This window comes from Lissotriton vulgaris, chromosome 7, assembly GCF_964263255.1.
Source record: "Lissotriton vulgaris chromosome 7, aLisVul1.2, whole genome shotgun sequence".
Taxonomy (NCBI): Eukaryota; Metazoa; Chordata; class Amphibia; order Caudata; family Salamandridae; genus Lissotriton; species Lissotriton vulgaris.
In genome coordinates this window covers 32,545,751-32,570,583 of record NC_141695.1, presented here as the reverse complement: position 1 = coordinate 32,570,583, position 24,833 = coordinate 32,545,751, and the positions used below count along the sequence as shown (strand labels likewise).

Sequence of the window (24,833 nt, the reverse complement as noted above, 5' to 3'; positions counted from 1 at the left end):
CTTCATTGGCCATAAGCGGGGCTTCCCTCAGCTCACAGGAGCCCTGCGAGGAATTGACAGTCTTCCGGGTCGCCTTCTCCCGGACGGGGGAAGGCGGAAGAGACGTCTGTGAGGCCCCGCCCATAATCAGGCAGACGCACCTGTATTCCTGGTCAACTGGGCCGCGGCGGTGATTCCTTGTAGGTAGAAAGCGGGGTGGTCACCCGCAAAGAACTCAGAATGTGGGGTGTGCACTCCCGACAATTCCAACATAAAGCGTGGTAGGCTCCTGCTCGAGCACAAATACGCGGGATGGGCACCCGCTCCTCTGGGCACCAAGGGGGAATCCCTACGCTGACGTTTCCCTCCCTCCCTTCATACAGTCCAGCGCTGCAAAGCCCACGCTCTATTCCTTCCTGGAATAGTTTAGAATATAGGGGGCACTTTGTTTTCCAAACTCCTCTTCCCCTTTGTCAGGTGGGGGCTAGGTGATCAGACACACCACAGGGGGCTGAGCCAGCATTGTACAGGCTTGGCACAGTCCTACTCAGAGTCAGGGGATCCCTCCTCCCACTACTCCCAGCACAGATGTCCCATTCACCCTAGTGCTGACTCACTCTACCCATCCTGGAGCCACACACACCTCCCAGCCCCTGTCACTCACAAGCCAGACATGCAATAGACATCAGGCAGGCAGACACATAGAACACAGAAATGCCAACTTCTAAAAGTGGCATTTCTCCTGAGAGAGCGCAATTTGAATGAAAAGTATATCCGTACCATATTTACAAGCCTATAATGTAAAGTTAGAATTTGTAGCGTAAAGTTAGCATATGTAACTTAAGTAATAAGAAAATGTATTTGTATTTACTCTAGAATATGCATTTGAATTAGAAAGGCCCGTACATAGTGGGCTAATATAGAAATGTGTGGAAATGCTTAAGAACAGTAGAACGTGCTAAACAGAGAATGTACGTATGCAATTATTAAACGGGGAAAGAAAGAGAAATGTAAAGTGAAGAAATGTGCAGAACATATAGTACTGTGTAAGAACGAGAGTATAACGTTGTATTTTTGTGTAACATGAATTCGATTATAATCAATGGTTTGCTAAATTCGATTATATATATGTGTGTTAAAAGTCATACAGTATAGAAGAGTTGTAGGAATTGTAGAATGGTGCGTTCATATGTGATTTTAACCTAACGGACCAAGGGTTCGCAAGAGTGTAGTCTGCTGCATATAATTTAGTGGGCTCACAGGAATAGGGGGATAGCTTTGATCTGTACGTGCGAGCCAAGAGTCAAAGGCCTCGTTAAATTAAAGTGACAATGCTGGACGGAGTTTTATGGCCTAATGAGATAAGGGACGCTTGGAATTTGGGGTCTTGTTTAGAAGTGACTGTTCACAGGACCAAAAGGGGTTACAATCACAACTGTAATGAATAGAGCTCTGTTGAGGTGATAGACTTTGGTCTGAAAGTGTCAACTGGAATGTCATGGGGGTTACCAGCAAGATGAAGACGGCGCCTGAGAAGCAAGGTCAACTTAACAGACGACGCGAAGAGGCGAAACTATGGAAAAAACCAGAAGCGGGACTACTTGAAATGTGTACGTGGTGGGCGTCTCAAAGGGGCGTTCCACCCATATTGTGATTTTGTATTTAGGGACAGCACCCCGGGGAGAAGAAGTCAGAGCAGAACGCAAGGCGCAGATGGCCTGAGAGCAAACGAGAGAGCAGTAGGCCGAGGACCCTTAGAGAGCGGATGGGTAGGCAGAAAGGGTACTGCTTCTCGACATAGGTTTCCATCAGAGACTAAGAAAGTTTGAACTTCTTTGGAAGTCAAACTGCTGACACCTTTTTAGGTAAAAGAACTTGCGGAGTAGGGATGTCATCTAGCATAGAGTAGGGACAGATTTAACTTGTTTATTCTTTTTTTGTAAATGACGCATCAGATCCACTTTGTGTCTATGCTCTTTAATTTGCTGATTTTGGAATTGGTTTTGATCGTTTTCTTTTGTAGACTAAGATTCTTTAGGGAATTTATGTTTATTTTAGTTCCTGTATACTTGTTGAATCTTATCTTGAGAGGATTGTATTTGCAATTAACTTTGATTTTATATTAAACTTTTTAAACTTTACCAGTCGTAAGTGGTTCTTCAGAGTTGCGTCAGTCTATGGGGTTGATTTAACTTATGCGGGGTTTGCCTTTTACTCAATGACAGTCAATAATCGATCCAAAAGGACGAATGAGATAGGTATCTAGGTGATCAGATAAGATATCAAAATCTCATTCCCCGCAGTTGGTAGCAGAGAAAGATGGTTGGCTTCTTGAGGAAGGCAACCTAGGTTAGGTCTAGATTACCCCAAGGCCCCTAGTCATCGACGACCGGAAGAAGAGTACCTGCCGAAGAAGGTGCTGACGGTGCGAGAGAGAAAAGCAGCAGAGTCGGTCGAGAGTGAGTATAAGGGTCATGCGTTGCCAGATTGCGGTGTTTTGTGTTGTACCTGTGTTGTAATGTCAAGCGGAGTTGAATGCCTGTAGTGCGATTGTGGGAAGGTTGTGAGCGCGCGCAACCGGATAAAATCTTAAGTCCAGAGAAGGGCTTAAGTAGTTCGGGTGTATCGAACACCCAGAGTAATTGTCTACCATTGTAAAGGGTGTCATGAGGTACCATTGATCGCCCGTAGGACCGTTGATAGGGGGAGTGTCAGAGTGAGTGTATGAGTAACGGACGCTGGTCGGACGTTTACTGTGTGTTAGTAACCTATCAGTTAAGTCGAGCGTCTGAACGTGAGAGGAAAGACGTCTCGTCAGTTGAGGTGACAATTACAGTTAGACTGTGGACGTACAGTCAAGAAAAGTGATCGCTTGGTTGGAAGTAGTCATTTTTCGGCGTATGAATGAGACGCATGCAAGACCGCGAGACGAGCTGAGAAAGGAGGGGAACTGCTGCAGAGGGGACAAGTGACGTCAGCGTAGAGCCGCGCTGGGATTGGCCGGTTGGTGTAGAACCGCGCTGGGATAGGCTGGTCAGCAAAGAGCCGCGCAGGGATTGGTGGTTTGTCATCGGGAAGTAAATAACGAAGATAATAAGGAAAATCGTAGATTCTTGAAAATGAAGTGTTTTAAGCGTTTAAGGGCGATCTTTAAGAGAGAAAGAGGAAACTCGTATGCAGGGGAAGAAGCCCCACCAGAAGGCACACCAGCTTATTATATGGCTGTGAATGTTGGGTTACACTCAATACTATGGATCTCCGAGTGGAGTAAGCTAACAGAAGGAAATGAGGGACTGACGTTCCCGAGACACGGGACGTTTAGGTTAGAAGCATTGAATCAACTGAAAGCGGTAATGCTCGCAACGAGACCTCTACCGAGGCCAACACAGTTCGAAGCCCTCAGTGCATGGTTCAGGGCGGCACACGACAGGAGTCTGAATAGACGCCAAGAAAGAGTGAGACGATCGGTAAGAGCAGTGCAGGATGCTAAATGGGATGATGAGGCTAAAAAGTGGAGGGTGCAAAGAATAGAAGCAGACAAACTGTACCCAATGCTAGAGGCTACGGGAGAAAAGAAGCCTCTAGAAGAAGATGAGGACAGCGAGTTGGATGATGGTCTGATAGATAGGCTATTAATGGACAGACCACCTCCGTACAACAGAGAAGCCGAAAGTCCCGAACTACAGCAAGGGGACGGGGCTAGGCAGGGGGAATATAAACCGCTCCCCACATCAGAGTGGGAACCCAAGAAAGGTGAGGAAGTACCTCAATCTAGTCCCGTACAGAGAGTGGTAGGAAGATTCGTGGTCCAGAAGGTGCCAGAAACGGAGTGCGCAAGGTCGTATCAACTGCCGGATGCTCTACAAGTACCTGTTACCATAGGTCCTATAGTGTCAATCTACAACCCGGAGGGAGCCCAGCAGGAGGAACAGGCACGGTGGGACAGGGAAAGGGCAGAGATGGAAAGTAGGAATAATACGATCAATTCCCAAAGGCAGTTGCTAGGACCAAGGAGTCGGAGTACCCCATTGGATCCAGTAACGGATCCCTGGATAGAACAGGGGGGTCAGAGAGGACGGATGGATCTGAGGGGACCGAAACCGAAATCCTTTAAGGAGTTAAGAGAGTACTTGAAAGAATGGGATGCTGCCGTAGAGACTCAGAATAAAAGAATAGAAACAGAAACAGAATGGAGAGATCAAGATAATAGGATCCTCTCTCACTGCGGAGCTGGCTAAAGCAGTCCGGAGTGGGAGGGAGGGAGTCAAGGAAGCAAGGGAGATATTTGCCATACCATCGGTGGCAATAGACAGATGTGTGAAGACAAGAGTACAGGATGTGGGGGAGTGTCTCGCCACATCCTTAGTGAGGGAGAACGAAAGACACAGGAGTACCGAGATAGTTACAGGTGCACTCACCATGCCCCGGATGAAAATGTGCGACATTGGAGTCACGAGAGTATGGGGAGTCGCGAAGGGTCTCGCCATGCATCCGGTGATCACGGACGAGATCGCGGGAACATGGAGGGCCGTGAGGGACCTTATCGTTTATTGAGCGACACCAGACAGCAATGGAGTTGCAGTGATATAGAACAGAACGGAGGATCCTATCTTGCATCTAGAGAGACCGAGCTGAAAAGACAGAATGCAGTAATGGGGAATAGAACATTGTTCCACCATACCCCAAGGGAAGATGGGAAAGTTTGGGACCTAGAGAGGTGGGAACAAAGAGAAGCAAGAAGGACTCCTCATAACTCACCTGTGCCTAGACGTAGGACTCGTAGTGGGGGTGAGAGGGATGTAAACGGACCACCTAGGAGTGAGGTACTGAGAGCTGAGATAAAAGCAAAACGGCTCGATGTAACCAGTTTAAAATCAGACTTGGATGAAATAATAGACGGCACATTGCCAATGGAAAGGATCGATCTGTATGAACAGGATGAAATACTGTTTATGGCTAAGGATGTTACTCGGAAAGCGAGGTCAGTTCATGAAAAATTATCTGAGTTGGCAAACAGGTATATGATAGACTTATCGCGAACTAAAGCTTTACAGGGTAACCATAGGCCAAACTGCACGGATCAGGATCTAGATGAGCGTAGGACGATTGGGCTGAAAATACACATAAAGGAACTGATCCTGAGTATCAGATTGTGGAGGGATTTGGATAAATGGGAGGAAAGATGGTCCAAGAGGGGAACGGTCAGAAGGAGCACACTTGTGGGGTCCCCGGAGGGAGGGCTGATGCGAATGGAAGCTTTTCCTTTGCGAGAAATCGCGAACGGAAACTACGTGCATGTGCCCTGGAGTAGGGGGGATCTAGCGGCATTTACCAATTCCTTCCCAAAGCTAAGGGAGAATCCCGTAGAATGGTACAAACAGGTAGAGAGGTTCGTGAAGATCTCTAAGGTACTATGGGTCGACTTGAACACCCTGTTTGACATTGTAGTACCCGGAGATTTGTGGACGGCATGTAAGCTTAGTGTTGAATGGCCCATTTGTGAACCCGAGAGGGATGCCCGGACGAATGGACCATCAGAGAAAGTCATGGAAAAGTACGAGAGGGTAATGGCATGGTTGAAAGAGAAGGTGCCGTTGCAGGACATAGACTGGGTTAAAATAGATCGAACTACTCAGGAACCTAAAGAGACCGTTCACGAGTACTATGAGAGATTGCTGAAAGCATTCAAACAGTACAGTGGATTGGACGTGATGGATCCTAAAGACATAGGACAGTTTGTGTCGAAGTTTGTCCTGGGATTGAGATCAGACATAAGCTTAATGATTCAACAGCATTTGATCTGTTGGCAAAACAAACCTTTAGATGAGATCCTGAGGTATGCGAGGTATTGCAGCGATGAAATAGATTCAAAAGCAAAGAAACTTAAGGAGAAGCTGATGTTGGTGCAGATGCAATCAGCTGGAAAGGGTGGACAGCGGCAACAGGGAACAGGAACTCTAGGGAAGAAACAGAATAATCAAAGCAGAGATGAGGAGGAGAATCCGAGACCTAGGGTAGATATCGCGACACTGAAAAAGACAACGAGGTGCCATCAGTGTAACGAGGTGGGACATTGGAGACGCGAGTGTCCCTATAATGTCGAGACGGGGGAATTAGAACAGGAGGAGGATGAGGTTCAGAACAACCTGGTAAAGGGAACAACGGTCCCGAAGGGAAAGTTGATCAAAGGGGGGACTCAGACTCCTCGAGCTCAGTTCCCTCAACCGCCTCGCATTGCAAATGGAGGGAAAACCTATAGACAACTGCCACTGTTCATAGGAGGAGAAGAATGCTACTACGTTGATCCCCTTACGGGACAACGAGTGAATAGGGAAGAAGACTGTACCCTAGGAGCAGCCCTGGAGGTAGATCAGAGAGGACCATACGTAGAGGCTGAGGTGGCTGGATGTCCTACGACCTTTTTGGTGGATGCGGGGGCCACTCGATCCACTTTGAGAACGGCGGTAGTCCCAGGTCTGCCAATGTCGGGAGAGACGATCCAGGTGGTAGGAGTCGCAAATAGGAGAATGACGAATCCTCTGACAGAACCAGTGTCGGTGAAAATAGGGAAATACAGTGATGAACACCAGTTTGTGATTTGTGATTCTAGCCCTGTGTGTCTGCTAGGAAGAGATCTGTTGTGTAAACTAAACTGCACCATATATTGCACGCCTGAAGGAGTAGAAGTACAGACTAACGATGATGATGCCGACTTTAAGGTTGTAAACTCGCAGGGATGCGTGGAACTATACCCTACCTTAACGGTGGAGGAGCTTCCACAGGACTTGAAGGAGATGGTGTCAGCTGAGGTGTGGGATTTTACTGGAGAAGAAATAGGACTGATCAAAGGGGTAGAACCGGTAAAGATCATGGTAAAACCCAATGCCGAGTATCCTAGAACACCACAATATAAGTTGACCCCGTAGACGATTGCAGGAATAAAGCCTGTGATCGAATCCATGATTAAACAGGGAATACTGAAGGAGATCGTGGGAAGTCCATGTAACTCCCCGATTATGGGTTTGCAGAAGCCTAGTGGGAAATACAGAATAGTGCAGGACCTTCGAAAGATTAATAATATCGTTGTTTCATGTTGTCCAGTGGTACCGAATCCATCAGTGATATTGTTTCAGATACCGTTCCAAGCTGAATGGTTCACAGTGATAGACTTGTGCCAGGCTTTCTTTTCAATCCCTTTAGATGAGGAAAGCCAATATCTTTTCGCTTTTAAGCTGGAAAATCGCGTTTTAACATGGTGTCGTATTCCCCAGGGGTATACAGAAAGCCCATCGATTTTTAACCAGCTGCTGAAGAAAAATCTTGAAAGTCTAGTACTGCCCATGAACTCGGTTCTGGTCCAGTACATAGACGACCTACTTGTGGCGTCAGAAACTGAGGAAGCTTGCAAAGTAGACACCATCACCTTACTAAATCACTTGGCCGAGAACGGACACAAGGTGTCTCCAAGTAAATTGCAGTATTGTCTGACCGAAGTGCAATACTTGGGCCACAGGATTGAAAAGGGAAAACGGAAGGTGTCTCCAGACAGAATAGAGGCGATCATGAAAATGAGCGCACCCAAAACACAAAGAGAAGTCAGGATGTTTCTAGGCATGGTTGGTTATTGTCGGCAGTGGATAGCCAACTTTTCACTGAAGGCAAAACCTTTACAAAAACTGACGCACAAGGGGGTGAGTGATCCGGTACCATGGGACAAGGACTGTTTGATGGCGTTTTTGCAGCTGAGGGAGGACTTGTGTCGTGCCCCGGCTTTGGGAATGCCTGATTACGAGAAACCATTCTTGCTTTATTGCTGTGAAAGGGAAGGTTGTGCTTTAGCAGTTTTGGCCCAGATACACGGAAATGCACGTAGACCAGTTGCATACTTTTCGGCTACCTTAGATCCAGTAGCCGCACCGTTGCCCGGATGTCTCAAATCCGTTGCTGCAACGGGTGTCAGCATTGAAAGGTGTGAAAATGTGGTTATGGGACATCAGTTAGTGGTGTACGTACCGCATTCTGTGGAATTGTTAATGACTAGGACCAAGACCCAGCATCTGACGAATAGCAGGCTCACACGCTATGAGCAAGTCATATTGGCTGCTGAGAATGTGACCCTAAAAAGATGCTCTGTCTTGAATCCTGCTACTTTGATGCCACTTACTAATGATATTGATGATGAAATTTGTACAGATCATGACTGCCTTGATGTGACTGAACTATGCACCAAACCGAGACCCGATATCGTAGATGAGCCATTGACTGACCCCGATGAAATATTCTTAGTTGATGGTTCATGCGTAAGAGACGATATCGGTCAGCTGAGAGCAGCATATGCAGTTTGTACTATTACCGGAGTTGTGGAAGCCGCCTGCCTGGAAGGAGTACATTCCGCTCAGGTAGCTGAAATCATTGCTTTGACCCGTGCCTGTTTGGCAGGCAACAAAATTCGAGTCACCATATACACCGATAGCCAGTATGGTTTCGGGGTAGTTCACGACTACGGGCAGTTGTGGTCTCAAAGAGGTTACATGACCTCCTCGGGTTCTCCTATTAGGAATGGAGAATTCGTGAGATTATTTTTAGAGGCATTACAAGGTCCAGCAGCTATAGCGGTTGTTAAATGTGCCGCGCACACAAAAAATACAGATTTTGTGTCGCAAGGTAACCGATATGCAGATGAAGTCGCACGTTATTGTGCGGAACAGGGGTATTCTCTCACCAAGGTAGAAGTGGGGGGAATACAGGAAAGGACTGATTTGACTATGTTGTTAGACACTGTAGACACGTGGGATGAACTGAAGAGTGTCCAGGAGAATGCACCTGATTTTGAGAAAAAGGCATGGGAAACAGCTGGTTGTACCAAAAGTGAGATGGATTTTTGGATCTCTGCAGATGGGAGAGCAGTTTTACCAAACGAACTAGTTAGTCCAATGGCAAGGAGATTGCATGGACCAGCACACATAGGTAGAGATGCCATGGTGAGGGTATTCAGACAAACGTGGTACAATCCGAAGTTTAGAGTAGCGGCAGAAGCAGTATGTCAGCGTTGTGTGATCTGTCAGCAGCTAAACGTAGGAAAGAGAACACCAGTCACATTGAGTCACATAGGGAGGTCTGGGGGGCCTTTCAATAGAATGCAGCTGGATTTTATTGAAATGCCCAAGTGTAATCGCCTCAGATACGTCTTAGTGATTGTCTGTATATTTTCCAGATGGGTTGAGGCTTACCCTACACGTAGGTGCGATATACTTACAGTAGCAAAGTTGTTGCTTAGAGAGCTGATACCGAGGTTTGGGGTGCCAGCCTCTTTGGAATCGGACAGAGGAACTCATTTCAACAGCGAAATAGTGAAGATGCTATGTTCAGCCTTAAGTATCGACCAGAAGCTCCACTGTAGTTATCGACCAGAAGCTTCGGGGATTGTAGAACAAATCAACAGCACAATAAAATCCAGACTCGCCAAAGTTTGTTCATCGACATCCCTGAGTTGGCCTGATGCACTTCCATTGGTCCTTATGAGCATACGTAGCACACCAGATAGAAGGACAGGTCTCTCTCCACACGAGGTGCTAATGGGGAGAGCTATGAGATTGCCATCGGTTCCGACTGCAGCATTGTTGAACATCACAGACGATCTGATCTTGGACTACTGCAAGGGACTATCTGATGCCATTCATTCTGTGTCCCTCCAGGTCCAGGCTGCAGAGGTTCCATCAGCTCAAGACCTGTGCCATGACCTGTGTCCGGGGGACTGGGTCCTGGTGAAGAAACATGTCAGGAAGAACTGTCTAGATGTGCGCTGGCGTGGACCATTCCAAGTCATACTAGTTACGAACACTGCAGTAAAGTGTGGAGGCTTGCCCAACTGGATACACGCCTCACACACCCGAAGAGTTCCAGCACCTCTGGAAGAAACAGCTCCTCCCTCGGATGAAAATCCAGCGGAAAGCGGAGAAGCCACAGAGAGGGAAAGTCAAGCTGTAGAGGTGATTGAAGAGGCTGAGCCTGTGTCGGAACAGGCTGATGACGGTCAGGACACCAGTGAGACCGAAGTTGCCTCAGAAGAGGAAAGTAGCTGGGAGTTCGAGTCAGACACCGAACAAGCTGTAAGTGATCAAGAGACGAGTCCAAGAACAAGGAGCAGGAGGACAAGGAATGGAGAAGCTAGTTGGCCGGAAAGAAGGAGAAGGTCAAGCTTGAGAGCAAATCCAGAGAGAACCCTTGTCCCGATCTCTGAAGATTCAGATCCAGACGAAGGAGCTATGGACTCAGGCTCTGAGAGTCCGAGAAGATCCAGGAGGGTACGTGTGCCCTGCAGAAGATACGCCACCCCTGAGTGGACTTATCTAGCAGGTGTCTTGGGGACAGAGATCTGGGAGAGTGAGAGAAGTGCAGGTGACCAATCTCGATCAAATTGTGACAGTGGAGATATGGATGTTGACGCCTGGAATCGAGATTGAGGGGTTACTGACCTTCACACTTCCCGTTCCCCTTTACCTAAATCGGATCAAGGACCTGGTGCTGAATCGATTAGAGTTTCCGACTTTGGGTCATCCAATACCAGCACAGGAAGAAAAAGTCATTCGTTTAGAACTGTTGGAATATGTTATTAGAGCTGCAGGTACGAGAATCATTGTAGATGCATAAAGACTTTTTGTGATTAAGCTATAAAGAAGAAGATAACCTAGCGCCGAGTGGAAAGAAGAATAAAATTAGGGATTACATTTAGAGGACGGAGAATGGTTAGGGTTGTCTGTTGCTAAAGATAAAAAGACATTGTTGAAAAAGAGATTTTTGTTGATTAAGAGCGCTTCACAGACTGAGAAATCAAATAAAGCAAATAAAGACTTGAAAAGGAAAACTTTTCCTCGAAAAAGAAGGAGCCACGTTGTTTGATAACATGGAGCCTGGCAACCCAAACCGAAAGGCCAAATGCATAATAGGTACACTAATAGCAGTAGTAATTTTTCTCATTATTACAGTAGTTACCATATCATACATAGTAGGACATGCAAGTGAAAAGGAGACAACAGATGTAAAGCCTGTAACGACTTTGAAACCTGCTCTTGTTGGGAAGAAGGAGGAGAGCAATGTAATCCGTGAAAAAGCGTTACTGGCAGATGAAGCTCGTAGGTTACACGTAGATGAGTCACAGGGAAATTTTAGATCAAACGCATATGCCAAGCTATTGTAAGAGTATATTGATGCCATGGAGGCCAAAGATTGTTATGTTTGCATGCAATTGCCGGCTTCCGTAGATGAAGGCATCAGATATCATCACCTCCCACTGACATATGGGATAACATGTAGTTTATTGCTCAGTATATTTTATGGTAGAGAAGGGTTTGAGTACTACTTTTCAAATTATCAATCAATCAATCAATCAGTGACACTTATAAAGCGCGCTACATACCCGTAGGGTCTCAAGGCGCTGGGGGAGGGGGGGGGGGGGGGGTGGAGGTGCCGCTACTGCTCGAACAGCCAGGTCTTCAGCTTCTTCCTGAAGGAGAGGTGGTCTTGGGTCAGGCGCAGGTCGGGAGGGAGGGAGTTCCAGGTCTTGGCGGCCAGGTAGGAGAAGGACCTTCCTCCTGTGGTCGCTCTTCGGATGCGGGGGACGTCGGCGAGGGCGTGGTTGGCTGATCGGAGGTGGCGTTTGGGAGCGTAGAAGTTGACTCGGCTGTTGAGGTAGCTCGGGCCTTGGTCGTGTAGGGCTTTGTGTGCGTGGGTGAGGAGGCGGAAGGTGATTCTTTTGTTGACGGGGAGCCAGTGAAGGTCTCTCAGATGTCCGGAGATGTGGCTGGTTCGTGGGATGTCGAGGATGAGTCTGGCTGAGGCGTTCTGGATCCGCTGGAGTCTCTTCTGGAGCTTGGCGGTGGTACCGGCGTAGAGGGCGTTGCCGTAGTCCAGTCGGCTGGTGACGAGGGCCTGGGTGACGGTCTTCCTGGTCTCGGTGGGGATCCACCAGAAGATCTTCCGTAGCATGCGTAGGATGTTGAAGCACGCCGAGGAGACGTTGTTGACTTGCCTGGTCATGTAGAGGGAGGAGTCCAGGATGAAGCCCAGGTTGCGTGCATGGTCTGTCGGTTTGGGTGCGGTGCCCAGGGCGGGAGGCCACCAGGAGTCGTCCCAGGCGGAGGGTGAGGAGCCCAGGATGAGGACCTCCGTTTTGTCCGAGTTCAGTTTCAGGCGGCTGGTCGTCATCCACTCGGCTACCTCTTTCATCCCTTCATGCAGGTTGGCTCTGGCGGCGGCGGGGTCGTTGGTCAGGGAGAGGATCAGCTGGGTGTCGTCGGCGTAGGAGATTATGCTGAGGTTGTGTTTGCGTACGATGGCCGCGAGGGGGCTCATGTAGACGTTGAAGAGGGTGGGGCTCAGAGATGAACCTTGAGGGACGCCGCAGATGACTTCGGAGGCCTCTGACTTGTACGGTGGTAGGCGGACTCTCTGTGTTCTTCCGTCGAGGAAGGAGATGATCCATTAGAGTGCCTTGTCCGGGATTCCGATGTTGCTGAGGCGCCGTACTAGGGTGCGATGGCAGACCGTGTCGAATGCCGCGGAGAGGTCTAGGAGGATGAGGGCCGCTGTTTCTCCATTGTCCATCAGGGCTCGGATGTCATCGGTGGCGGCGATGAGGGTGGTCTCGGTGCTGTGATTGGCTCGGAAGCCGGACTGTGAGGGGTCGAGGGATCCGTTCGTCTCGAGGAAGGCGGCCATCTGCTTGTTGACGGTCTTCTCGATGACTTTGGCTGGAAACGGGAGGAGCGAGATGGGGCGGTAATTCTTGAGGTCGGTGGGGTCGGCTGTTGGTTTCTTGAGTAGAGCGCTGAGTTCGGCGTGTTTCCAGCTCTCAGGGAAGATGGTGGTGTCGAAGGATGTGTTGATGATGTCTCGCAGGTGGGGTGCGATAACAGCGTCGGCCTTGTTGAAGACGTGGTGAGGGCAGGGGTCGGTCGGTGATCCGGAGTGGATGGAGTTTATCGTGCGGATGGTGTCTTCGGTGCTGATCGGGGTCCAGGCATGGAGGGTGGTGGTGGGGGGTGGTTGTTCGGTCATGGTGTGCGTTGGTTGGTTGTTGAAGCTGTTGTGTATGTCCGCGATCTTGTTGTGGAAGTATGAAGCGAGGGAGTTGCAGAGGTCTTGCGATGGGGTGATGTCGTTGTTTCCTGCGCTGGGGTTGGAAAGCTCTTTCACGATGTTGAAGAGTTCCTTGCAGTTGTGTGCGTTGTTGTCCAACCGGTCCTTGAATGCTGTTTTCTTGGCGGCGCGGATCAGCTGGTGGTGTTTCCGGGTGGCAAGTTTGAAGGAGGTCCTGTTGTCCGGTGTCGGTTCCCTTCTCCAGACTTTCTCGAGGGCTCGGCAGTTTTTTTTGGAGCTCTTGAGTTCGTCGGTGAACCATGGGGCCTTCTTGCTGCCGGGTCTGCTAGGCGGGGTCCTCAGTGGGGCGAGTTCGTCCGCGCAGTTGCTGATCCACTTCGTGAGGTTGTCGGCGGCCTGGCTGGGGTTCGCTGAGCTGGCAGGAGGGTGCTGGCTCAGGGAGGTGGTGAGCTGGTCTGCTGTGATCTTGTTCCAGCTTCTGCGGGCGGCCTGTTGCTGGTGTTGGTGGGTCGTCGTTCTCTTGAAGGTGAAGTGTACGCAGCTGTGGTCCGTCCATTGAAGCTCTGTGGCGTGGCTGAAGTCGATATCTGTGCTGGAAGAGAAGACTGCGTCGAGTGTGTGTCCGGCGAGGTGGGTGGGGGTGGACACCAGTTGCTTGAGTCCAAGGTTGGCGAGGTTGTCGAGCAGGGTGCTGGTGTTGCGGTCGTTGTTGTTCTCCAGATGGAAGTTGAGGTCTCCCAGGAGGATGTAGTCAGCGGAGGGGAGGGCATGCGGGCTGACAAAGTCGGCGATGTCCTCGCTGAATTGTGTGCGTGGTCCAGGGGGTCGGTAGATCAGGGTGCCTCTGAGGGTGGTGTTCGGGTTGGTGTGGATCTGGAAATGCAGGTGTTCGGCGCTGGTCAGGGTGTTGTCGGTGCTGGTCGTGAGACGTATGGTGTTCCTGTGGATGATGGCGATGCCTCCTCCCATCTGGTTGGCGTTTCGGTCCCTCCGGACGATCTTGTAGCCCTCTGGGATAGCGATGGCGATGTCAGGGGCTGAAGAGGCGTTCATCCAGGTCTCCGTGAGGAAGGCAACGTCTGGGGCTGTGGTGTCTAGAAGGTTCCAGAGTTCGATGGCGTGTCTGTGGATGGAGCGGGTGTTGAGCAGGATGCACTTGAGGTGGGTGCTGCTGGTGTTCGACTTGGCGGGTGCTGGTGCGAGGCAGGTCCGGATGCAGGTGAATTTGCAGGCGTGGCAGCTGAAAGGTCCGTGAGTACGTCGTGGAGTGGCTTTATGGCATTCTGGGAGTCGGCCGGTGTTGAGAGCGGTGAGGGTGGCGGCGGAGTACGTCAGGCGGGTCGGTCGGGGTCCTCGTGGGCCAGGGGTCCTGGCACTGGGCGCGGTCCAGGCGCGGACGGGCGCAGACGGGCTTGCCTTTGGCGCGCCTTCGGCGCACAATCGGCGCGCCCGCTGCGCGTGACCGCTGCGCGTTCGCACGGTCGCCATTTAAGGCGAAGTGCGCGGGTGGGTGGAGCAGCTGGGAGGCGGGAGCGGGGAGGGTTACAGAAGAGAAAAAAGGGGCGGGGACAAGCGGCGGTGGCGGGAAGGGAGAGCAGAGGGCGGCGAGGTAGGCGGACAACAAGGAAGGAAAACGTAACACAGGAACAGCAAAATATTTAAATACAGGCACAAATGGGGCAAAATACAGGGAAAAAACAACACTAGGCAGCAGTAGCAGGAGAGCCTGGCAGCCGATCACGGAGCACGCCGGGGGGCGTGGTCAGCGGCAGCGGCAGCGAGGCAGCAGGGCAAGGGGCACACGCAGCAGCTGGTGGCCGTGCGGCGCGGGGGTGTCCCACAAGTGGGTCACACTCAACTGCCTGAAGTCCCGAATTATAAACAAATGAATAAGTGGGACTATCACAAAAAGGAAGACAGATTAGCAAAATTCTTTCTTCCTTGGGATACATTAGATACTTCATATGCCCGCCGAAATAATCTGACTTGCAAAGTGTCAGAGATCGAGAAAAAATTCATTGGACAAGTAGATGACCGGTGCAGGAGGCAGAAGATTCTAAAAATGTCAGGGCAATGGAAAACAGATTGGACCGAAGAGGAAAAGGCACACAAAAGGAAAGGTAGCAATGGTCCAATAGCTTTGGATAGAACGCAGAAAGGAAAGTTATGTTTAACTCGAAGCAAAACATATTATGAGAGTGTATTTGTAGGTGAAGTTAATTGCGAACATGCTTTTCGGTTAGAGTACTATACGAAAGATTTTATGAAAGGGATGCAAGCGATTCCTAATGTATATTTTGTATGTGGAAGAAATGCCTATGTAAAATTGCCTGACAATTGGTATGGTTCATGTTATTTGGCAATTGTCTTCCCCAAAATATATCATGCAAAGGATTTAGAGATCATAGAAGGAAAGGCTTCGACAAGAGGGAAAAGGGAAGTAGGAGATGCTGAGGTAGTTGGAGACATATTTGGAGCTATGTTTCCTCTTTTAGGTTTGATACTTAATGATGTTAAGATCAGGAGACTAGCTACAGTTATAGATAGATTGTCTGCCAGTACTGCAAGGTCATTGATGCTAGTAGAAGGAGAGATGCAGTCGATCAGGGCAATGGTTCTTCAGAACCGTCTTGCTTTAGATGTTCTGCTAGCAAAAGAGGGCGGAGTCTGCAAGGCTTTGAAGGTCCAGGAATGTTGTACTTATATTCCAGACAATTCAAAACCACTTGAGAAGGTTATACAGAACATTACAGAGATACATCAGGAAATCGAAGATTTAACAAAAGTAAATGTTTGGGAAAAAGTAGGTCATGGAATGGGTAAAGTTGGAAGTTGGTTTGCCAATCTTGGTAAAAGTGTTGTTTGGTACATCTTGAAACCTGTCTTAATAATATTGATTTGCATAATCATATTGTGGGGTTTAGTGAGACTGTACAAATGGTATAGGTCGAACCGGTTACAAAGGTCCATGAGAGAGCAAGAAAGGAGATTAGCTGCTTTGCAAAATCAACAGTATAAAAGTTTGAGAGCTCTCGAAACGATAAAAAGAGGGAGCCTTGTAACTAGTTCTGTGTAAAGTGACATTCAAATTGAGGTGTTAGTGATGACCCCTAGAGGTCATCAAAGGGGGGAACTGAGAGAGCGCAATTTGAATGAAAAGTATATCCGTACCATATTTACAAGCCTATAATGTAAAGTTAGAATTTGTAGCGTAAAGTTAGCATATGTAACTTAAGTAATAAGAAAATGTATTTGTATTTACTCTAGTATATGCATTTGAATTAGAAAGGCCCGTACATAGTGGGCTAATATAGAAATGTGTGGAAATGCTTAAGAACAGTAGAACGTGCTAAACAGAGAATGTACGTATGCAATTATTAAACGGGGAAAGCAAGAGAAATGTAAAGTGAAGAAATGTGCAGAACATATAGTACTGTGTAAGAACGAGAGTATAACGTTGTATTTTTGTGTAACATGAATTCGATTATAATCAATGGTTTGCTAAATTCGATTATATATATGTGTGTTAAAAGTCATACCGTATAGAAGAGTTGTAGGAATTGTAGAATGGTGTGTTCATATGTGATTTTAACCTAACGGACCAAGGGTTCGCAAGAGTGTAGTCTGCTGCATATAATTTAGTAGGCTCACAGGAATAGGGGGATAGCTTTGATCTGTACGTGCGAGCCAAGAGTCAAAGGCCTCGTTAAAATAAAGTGACAATGCTGGACGGAGTTTTATGGCCTAATGAGATAAGGGACGCTTGGAATTTGGGGTCTTGTTTAGAAGTGACTGTTCACAGGACCAAAAGGGGTTACAATCACAACTGTAATGAATAGAGCTCTGTTGAGGTGATAGACTTTGGTCTGAAAGTGTCAACTGGAATGTCATGGGGGTTACCAGCAAGATGAAGACGGCGCCTGAGAAGCAAGGTCAACTTAACAGACGACGCGAAGAGGCGAAACTATGGAAAAAAATAGAAGCGGGACTACGTGAAATGTGTACGTGGTGGGCGTCTCAAAGGGGCGTTCCACTCATATTGTGATTTTGTATTTAGGGACAGCACCCCGGGGAGAAGAAGTCAGAGCAGAACGCAAGGCGCAGATGGCCTGAGAGCAAACGAGAGAGCAGTAGGCCGAGGACCCTTAGAGAGCGGATGGGTAGGCAGAAAGGGTACTGCTTCTCGACATAGGTTTCCATCAGAGACTAAGAAAGTTTGAACTTCTTTGGAAGTCAAACTGCTGACACCTTTTTAGGTAAAAGAACTTGCGGAGTAGGGATGTCATCTAGCATAGAGTAGGGACAGATTTAACTTGTTTATTCTTTTTTTGTAAATGACGCATCAGATCCACTTTGTGTCTATGCTCTTTAATTTGCTGATTTTGGAATTGGTTTTGATCGTTTTCTTTTGTAGACTAAGATTCTTTAGGGAATTTATGTTTATTTTAGTTCCTGTATACTTGTTGAATCTTATCTTGAGAGGATTGTATTTGCAATTAACTTTGATTTTATATTAAACTTTTTAAACTTTACCAGTCGTAAGTGGTTCTTCAGAGTTGCGTCAGTCTATGGGGTTGATTTAACTTATGCGGGGTTTGCCTTTTACTCAATGACAGTCAATAATCGATCCAAAAGGACGAATGAGATAGGTATCTAGGTGATCAGATAAGATATCAAAATCTCATTCCCCGCACTCCCATAGTCATAATACATCTGCGCACACCATTGCGCAGCATTTATCCTCACAATTTCATACATACCAAACTTGACTACGCTGCTCCTCCCATACCATGAATTACCACTGACACACACTGATCAGGGAATCCCCAATGCATTCCTATGGGAGGGCAAGCCAATCTCACCAATGTAACACAGAAAGCGCACGCACTTTACACTGGACCACAGTGCTAAAGGGCCCAGAGGCCTAAAAGCACCAACACCAGGTTACAATTGCAATTTGCGATTCCTTTAATGCAATGCAAGAACTACTTTAGAAAAGCGATTTTGCTAATAGGGGGCCCGAATTACCATGAAGTTGAACTTGATGGTAATTTCCAAAATACTTTGAAAAATGCACTTTAGTGAATTTTCCAAATTTCATGTTGCGCACACACATGCCCTTGGGGCATGCGTGTGTGCAACATGGGTGAACATCACTATTTCAGGGGTGCAACAGGGTGTCATTTTGACACCTTTGCACCCTTGAAATTGCATGAGCAATTTGCGAGTACCTATTGGTACTCGCCAATTGCGCATGCAATCTCACATTTATTCCTATAGACCTGTAGGCCCATAGGAATGAATGGGGAGCCATTCCTTAATTGCGACTCGCAATTTTGCGAGTCGCAATTAAGGAATTTGTAGGAATCGCTATTTTCTCAGCGATTCCTACATGCATAGGCATTTGCGCTTCCTTGTTAACGAATCCTTATTTTTCGCTAATAAGGAATCGCAAATGGCATGTATGATGCATGTGCCTGTAAGTATGTAGAGTTACCCCAATGTGAGGTAATTACCAGGTGTGGCAAATACCTTCATGTTCGAGTTTTCAACCTGTAAATGAGGAACGCAAAGTATAATGTAGGATCACCCTACCTTTTTTACAGGTCCTGTCGGCTGATAGTTCTTGGCAGGTTTGATTAGTGCAAAGAGTGAGACTAAGGGATAGTTTTTTTCTGAGCTTAAAATTAGGGTCTTGATAAAAATTTAATTCTACCTTCAAAGTATCTTCAGAAAGAGTTCAGAGAAGCACCCAACTAGTTTTATGTTGAAGTGGTAGTGCCTTTTCCTCATGATTTTCTTTACCCTTTCTTTTTCAATTTATGAGTGCTTCATTAACCTTTAAATTGTCACAATACAAAATGTCTCACTCCGCACCCTAACCAAGTTATGAAGACATGTACATCTCTCCACAGAATGTAAACCAATTGTCCAAGTTTCGATAGAACGCAAGCGAAGAGTGGTATATGTAGTCGTTCTTCACTTCTTTATTTTTTTATCTTCTTATAAAAAAGTACTTTTGATTGTATCCATAGCCCTCCCTTCTTCGCTTTATGAGTGTTTCAATAACCTTTAAATAAATCTAGATACAGCTAGAGGTCATAAAGGCATTGAGCCTGTAACCAATCCACTCATTCTGAAATGTAATAAAATCCTTCTAGCTGGGAAGAGCAAAGGCTCTTAATAGGTTATGGCTATTGTCTCAATAGCTGAATGATTTCATATCCACTTGTTGTAGCTTCAAGGCTGACAGAATTCAGTATGTTTCACACTAGTTGTCAAGTTAGATTACACATATCCCACTTGTGTGGGTTTAACCTATATCCATTTCTAACTTTAGGCGCAGTGCTTTATGTAGACCAAAATGTAAGCTTTAGTTTCATGAACAAGCTCCCCAGTGTGTTTGTAAATGGTATTTATATAGTGCTTACTACCCCAGATGAGGCATTGAAGCACTTTGCAGAGAGTATCCTGAACCTAAGTTTAGAGGTTAATACTTAGTAGATTAGTAAAAGGTATTTTGTGTATTAGTTGTGTTAGAATTTTGCTTTAGAAATGTATAAATGTTTGCATGCTTGGTAGAGGTTAGAGTAGGGTTAGGGTAATGGGAATGGATTTGAAAGGGGAAGTAGTAAGGAGATGAAAGTTTGAGAAGGATATTTGGGAGTTAATGTACACATTCTGCTTTGATGAGAGGTCTTAGAGTCACATGGAAAGACATATACCATACTCTGAAACAAACTTTTTAAAGTTTCTCCGGTTCGGATGCCCGTCTTCCTAGTCCAGAGTCATCCCTTCCACCCATCACCCGCACTCACCTGTAGATTTTTCTGCACAAGTATTGCCATTTCTCTTGAATTGTTGACGCTGCCTGGATCTTTAGTCTTCAGAGGTCGGTAGATGCAGCTCATGGTGACACAGATCATATAGATGACGTACAGGGCCGCCAGGAACCAGAAGTAGGGCCGGCCAAAGCTCTTCCACTTGAGACTCACCAGCTCCCTCACTGGAGTGAGGTCTAGAATCTGACGAGCCTGAGGGGGCAGAAGGAAGGAAGGCGAATGAGTGATCAGGGGGAAGGGAGCTACCAAGGAGGTGTGAGAGTAAGAGAAGAGGACACCAAAAAGGGAGGGAAGATCGCTAAATATTGGGCAGGGTCACTGGAATTATGTGATTCTGCTGCATTTTTCGCATAATTGTGGATTTACCACATTTGCCACATAACCCACCATAAGCTACATAGTTTTCAGATTCAAATAAAAGAATGTGTTTGTAACTCAAACGGATCAAAAGTTACAAAAAATGCAGCAAGGATTGTTGCTCTGCAGCGGAGGGTACTTTGCAAAGGTTGACTGTTCACCTTTCAGCTGCACATTGCTGTATTTGTATGTTAAACTTGTATTCATAAAGTGAAACGTTTGTCCAGGCAGTGTGAACCAGGCCCACTTCCAACAGTGATGTAGATTGCATTGCCAGAGCCCTCGAGAAATGTGCGATGCTAACACTTTAAGGCATTATTAGCATCATAGGGGAAGATGTTGGTAAACATAAGCGATGAGAGTTAACATTTCCTAGCAAATTGCTTCCGCCCTTTTGTATCTTGTGCTGTTTTTTGAATTACACAGGTTAAATAAAATATCCTATAATAGCTGTAAATAAAGTCTCACCTACTATACTCTACTTTGACACAAGGGAGTTTATTTACAAGCCCCTTGAGACACTTTTGCTCCACCATTGCGTCACTTTTTCTGATGCAGCGGTGGCGCAAACAATGCGTCAGGTTGCGGCCTATTTACAACGTGACGCATCGAGGCAGATGCGTCACCTGGTAAACCTCTGCGCCACATTATATCTGTATCAAGTATAATGTGTGGAGGTTGGGCGTACAACGGCAAGAAAGCCTTGTAGAAGTGACAGCCACTTTTAGGGCGCCACTGCGTCAAAACCTTACGCCTGCTTTAAGCAGGCATATGGACTGACACACTGAATTCAGTATGGGCCTTCTCCTAAAAATTGCTGAAGTTGTTTCAGGCTTACGACCAACTCCAGCAATGAATGATTTTTGCGCCGACAGATGTGTCAGGATTCCGACACATCGGTCAGTCCTTGCGACATGGTGCACCGTATTGTAAATACGATACATTCATGGTGGCTCAAGGGTTTCTTTACCCGGCGCATGGAAACGGAGGCATCTCTGCTCTAAAGCAGAGATATCTCAGTTTCTTGTAAATAAGCCTCTGAGTTGGTACAAAATGTGGAATACTTGGTCAGGACTATTTCCAATGTCATGTTAAGATTGAGTACCACTGCTGATGTGTAGGTTAACTTGAGTGAAACCCGTACAGATGCCACGCAGCTGCCAACATGTGCCAGCACAGTGACGCGCATGGAGTGACAGTCACACCAACACTTACCTCTCTTTTCTTCGCAGAGACGACGAGTTCCAGGACCGAGAGGTCATCGCCCCACGAGTCGATCCCCGTGAGATCATACAAGGTGGACGTCATTGGGCCGAAGGTCCACTGCACTTGCTTCCTTTTCTGCACAATATGGTGGAACATCTGTGGGGACAGTGAGAGACGTACCGACCATGAGTGGTGATGGAGAGGGCAAGCGACAAACAGAAATGAGAGGCAGGTTAAAATATAACAAAAAAGCACTGCAAAGTCAATAGGTATCACCTTTGTGACTCACTGGATTTTGTCAATAGGTTGTGGCCAGGGTATACGGCACCCTTGATGCTGAGGAGCATGGCTAAAGGAAATAAACCTAAAAAAGGAGCTATGACCCGCAGTCCTGGTGTATTGTAGGTGCACTCCATGCAAGTACATGCGTACAAAATGACACATGGTTATTGTTACTGAAGCGCTGGAGAGGGGCAAGCAACACGGGGGCCGGGGAGGGAATCCTCTTGGAGTGTGGGATGAGGAGGAGAATAAATAGTTTAAAAAGAGGGAAGACACGGATAGGGGAACTAACAGGAGGGTGGACAGAGGAGCAATGTCTGACCGAGAAGGAGGTAACGGGCGGAGGAAGTATCTCAGAGGGTGGGCTGGGGAGGGGAAGCAATGAGCAGAGAATAAATTATGGCTGGTGAGTGAGAAAGAAACACAGAGCATGGAAGGGGAAAAGGAATAACACTAGGGAGACAGCTGGAAAACACATCCAATCTAGTGGACTGAAAAAAGCAGGGATCTAAAAGTTAACGGAAGAGGGACACGTGTAAGTTAGCAATGTGCCTGGGGTGGGATATACACAAGATGGACAAGGCAAGCCATCAACAAGCATTTCCAATGCAATAGGTCTCACATTTACGAGAGTTTGAGCTATTAGCATTGCAAATGACAATGCCTTTTAATTATGTGTTTTGCAAACCTGCAAGCAGTGTGTAAACTTGCATTTTGTACTTATAATCTTTGCTTAAAAAAAGCAAGGCTGGCTGCAACTGTGCCTCTTTTACTGCCAACCTTGCTTCTCGTAAGCAGCAACTATAAGTATAAAGTGCGTGCTTGCGCACTGCTTGCAGGTTTTCATACCACATAAATAAAAGGCATTGTCAATTACAATGCCTATAGCTCAAACTCTCGCAAATGCGAGACCTATTGCATTGCAAATGCTTGTTTCTTATCTAACTAACAACCACTGACAAAGCCAATAGTCCTGTCTTGTTCTAGGTATATTGTTACTTGTTGCATTATATATCTGGATATAATGACATATAGCAAAATACCAGTCGGGTGGAAACATAATGCTAAACAAAAATCGTCAGCTTTTGTGTTTTTAAGCCACGCCCTTAATTACATCAGTCACGCCCCTTTGAGAGACCCCACAGTTCTTTTGTCCTACTTAAAGCCCTGTGGGTCCATGCCACCACTTTTCAAATTCCTGGACTTTAATTTTACATGTCATTATTATCAAGTGTGTTGATCCGACTGGCTCAATTTAAATTAACCAAGACCACAACTCCCAGAATAAATTAATATGTCAATAGAAAACTCAGATCTGCAAATTCAGATTCCAGTAAAATGGTTGCACCTACACTCCCTTATAAACCCTACTCTCTAGTCTGGCCTGCTCGGGTCTGAATGCCTTCCTCACCTATGATATATTTCCTCGAAATTCTTCCCGCTCAACACGCCACGGCATCCATGTGGGGAAACTCCTCAGCCTGCCCCAACCCCCCATAGGGTAGCTGGCGGAATCTAAATACAACACTATGCTATTAATTAAAGAATGGGGGAACAGAGTGCCCGCCCCGTGATATGGAACGCAGAAGGAACAAGGCCTTCTGGATTGGAGCAGCCATCTTGGAATGACATATACTCATTTGTCAACTCGAAACAGATTTGTGAAAAATACAGTTTCGCCCATTGATTCTATTTTGATAATTGCTGAGGTGAGTTTTGGAAAATATCTGGCTGCCGTACTGTGGTGTCACACAAGGTGACCCTTGAGGAACCTCAGGACTATTTCACTCATGACTAGTGCCGACCTTGAGCAGATTCATGCGGAGCAGTACTGGACAGATCCAGGGCACTCCAAAGAGAGTTATGGATCGGGCATCCTTCACGGAAAGCGTCATCATGTTCTTATTTCCTTCAATTTCGTAGCACGTTTTTACTCTTCCTACAATGTAATCAAAAGTTGACTTTGTAATTTTCTTTCATTATTTTGAAAGAAAAGTAATTGATTGAATCTTGCTTTAAGTCTACAGAAATCATTGATATTATAGATTTGTTCCGTAATTTGTTGAAATTAACGATTGAGTAATAACATATGGCTTGACAATTTAATAGGAGATGGATCTGATTGGCACAGACACTCACACCTCCAATGATGTCATAGACCACCTCACCTTTGATCCACCCACGGAGAGTAGGAGGTACCATAGCACCTTGGCTATGTGAACAAGCTCCAGCCATTGGAGCGACACTAGTTGTCAAAGGATATTCAAGCAAGGGATTTCAACCCCATACTAAGTGTCTATTGGACAAACCTTTCCCATACTGACTGATAATCCAATTCAGAAGCTGATAGAGCCAAAGAATGTGTGTCCAAGTCTTTTTTACCTACTCTTTTACCAATGCCAACCACTTGAATTATATACGTGCTCCAACATCATCCAATCTTCAACCATTTCTCTGATGAACCCTCTGCGATGTTCCAGCCACTGCTGCAACCCCTGATATCCATCCCCGTTATGACAGAGTAACCCGTCCGCCAAGACCTAAATCGGGCCGTAAGACTTACATCCATCCAAGGTAGATACATTATCTATCAATAAATTGGTCTTTTACAACACTTAGAAATTCTCAAGAACTGTGAGCAGAAGCACTGTAATAAAACTAAAATATAAGTTACAGTGGTGTGGCTGGCTCCAGAGACCCAACATCTCTGTATATTAATGGGGATCCTGAACGAATTGGATCGCTCTTCCAAAACTCTACACCTGTGTGCCGCATTTCCCACCAGACGCTTACATCTCCTTACCTGGCACATGGATTCAACACTGTACTAAAGAAATGGAGACATTGCAGACCACTGTATGCAAGTGTAAACGTATGCAATGTAAGGAAAACATTCGCAATTTTGCCAGCGATACCTCTCAAACGTCAGGATTTTGCCCACTGACATTTTCTGGTTCACCTCCCCCACCGCCTGAGGACAGTTTTTCCTTATTCTGAGATCATTGTTAAGGCAGAGGGCCTCATTTAGATATTGGCGGACGGGTTACTCAGTCACAACAGTGATGGATA

At 46.7% G+C, this 24,833-nt stretch overlaps 1 protein-coding gene across 1 annotated transcript in view; it reads right to left on the bottom strand.

Moving 5' to 3' along the window:
* Nucleotides 1-24,833, bottom strand: part of LOC147700596 (transient receptor potential cation channel subfamily V member 6-like) — a 256,840-nt gene that overhangs the window by 23,035 nt on the left and 208,972 nt on the right. The window contains exons 7-8 of the mRNA XM_086928456.1: nt 21,492-21,638; nt 19,896-20,111 (exon numbers count right to left, since the gene is read on the bottom strand). Coding sequence (XP_086784582.1) covers nt 19,896-20,111; nt 21,492-21,638 — 363 coding nt within the window. The remainder of the gene's footprint in view (nt 1-19,895; nt 20,112-21,491; nt 21,639-24,833) is intronic.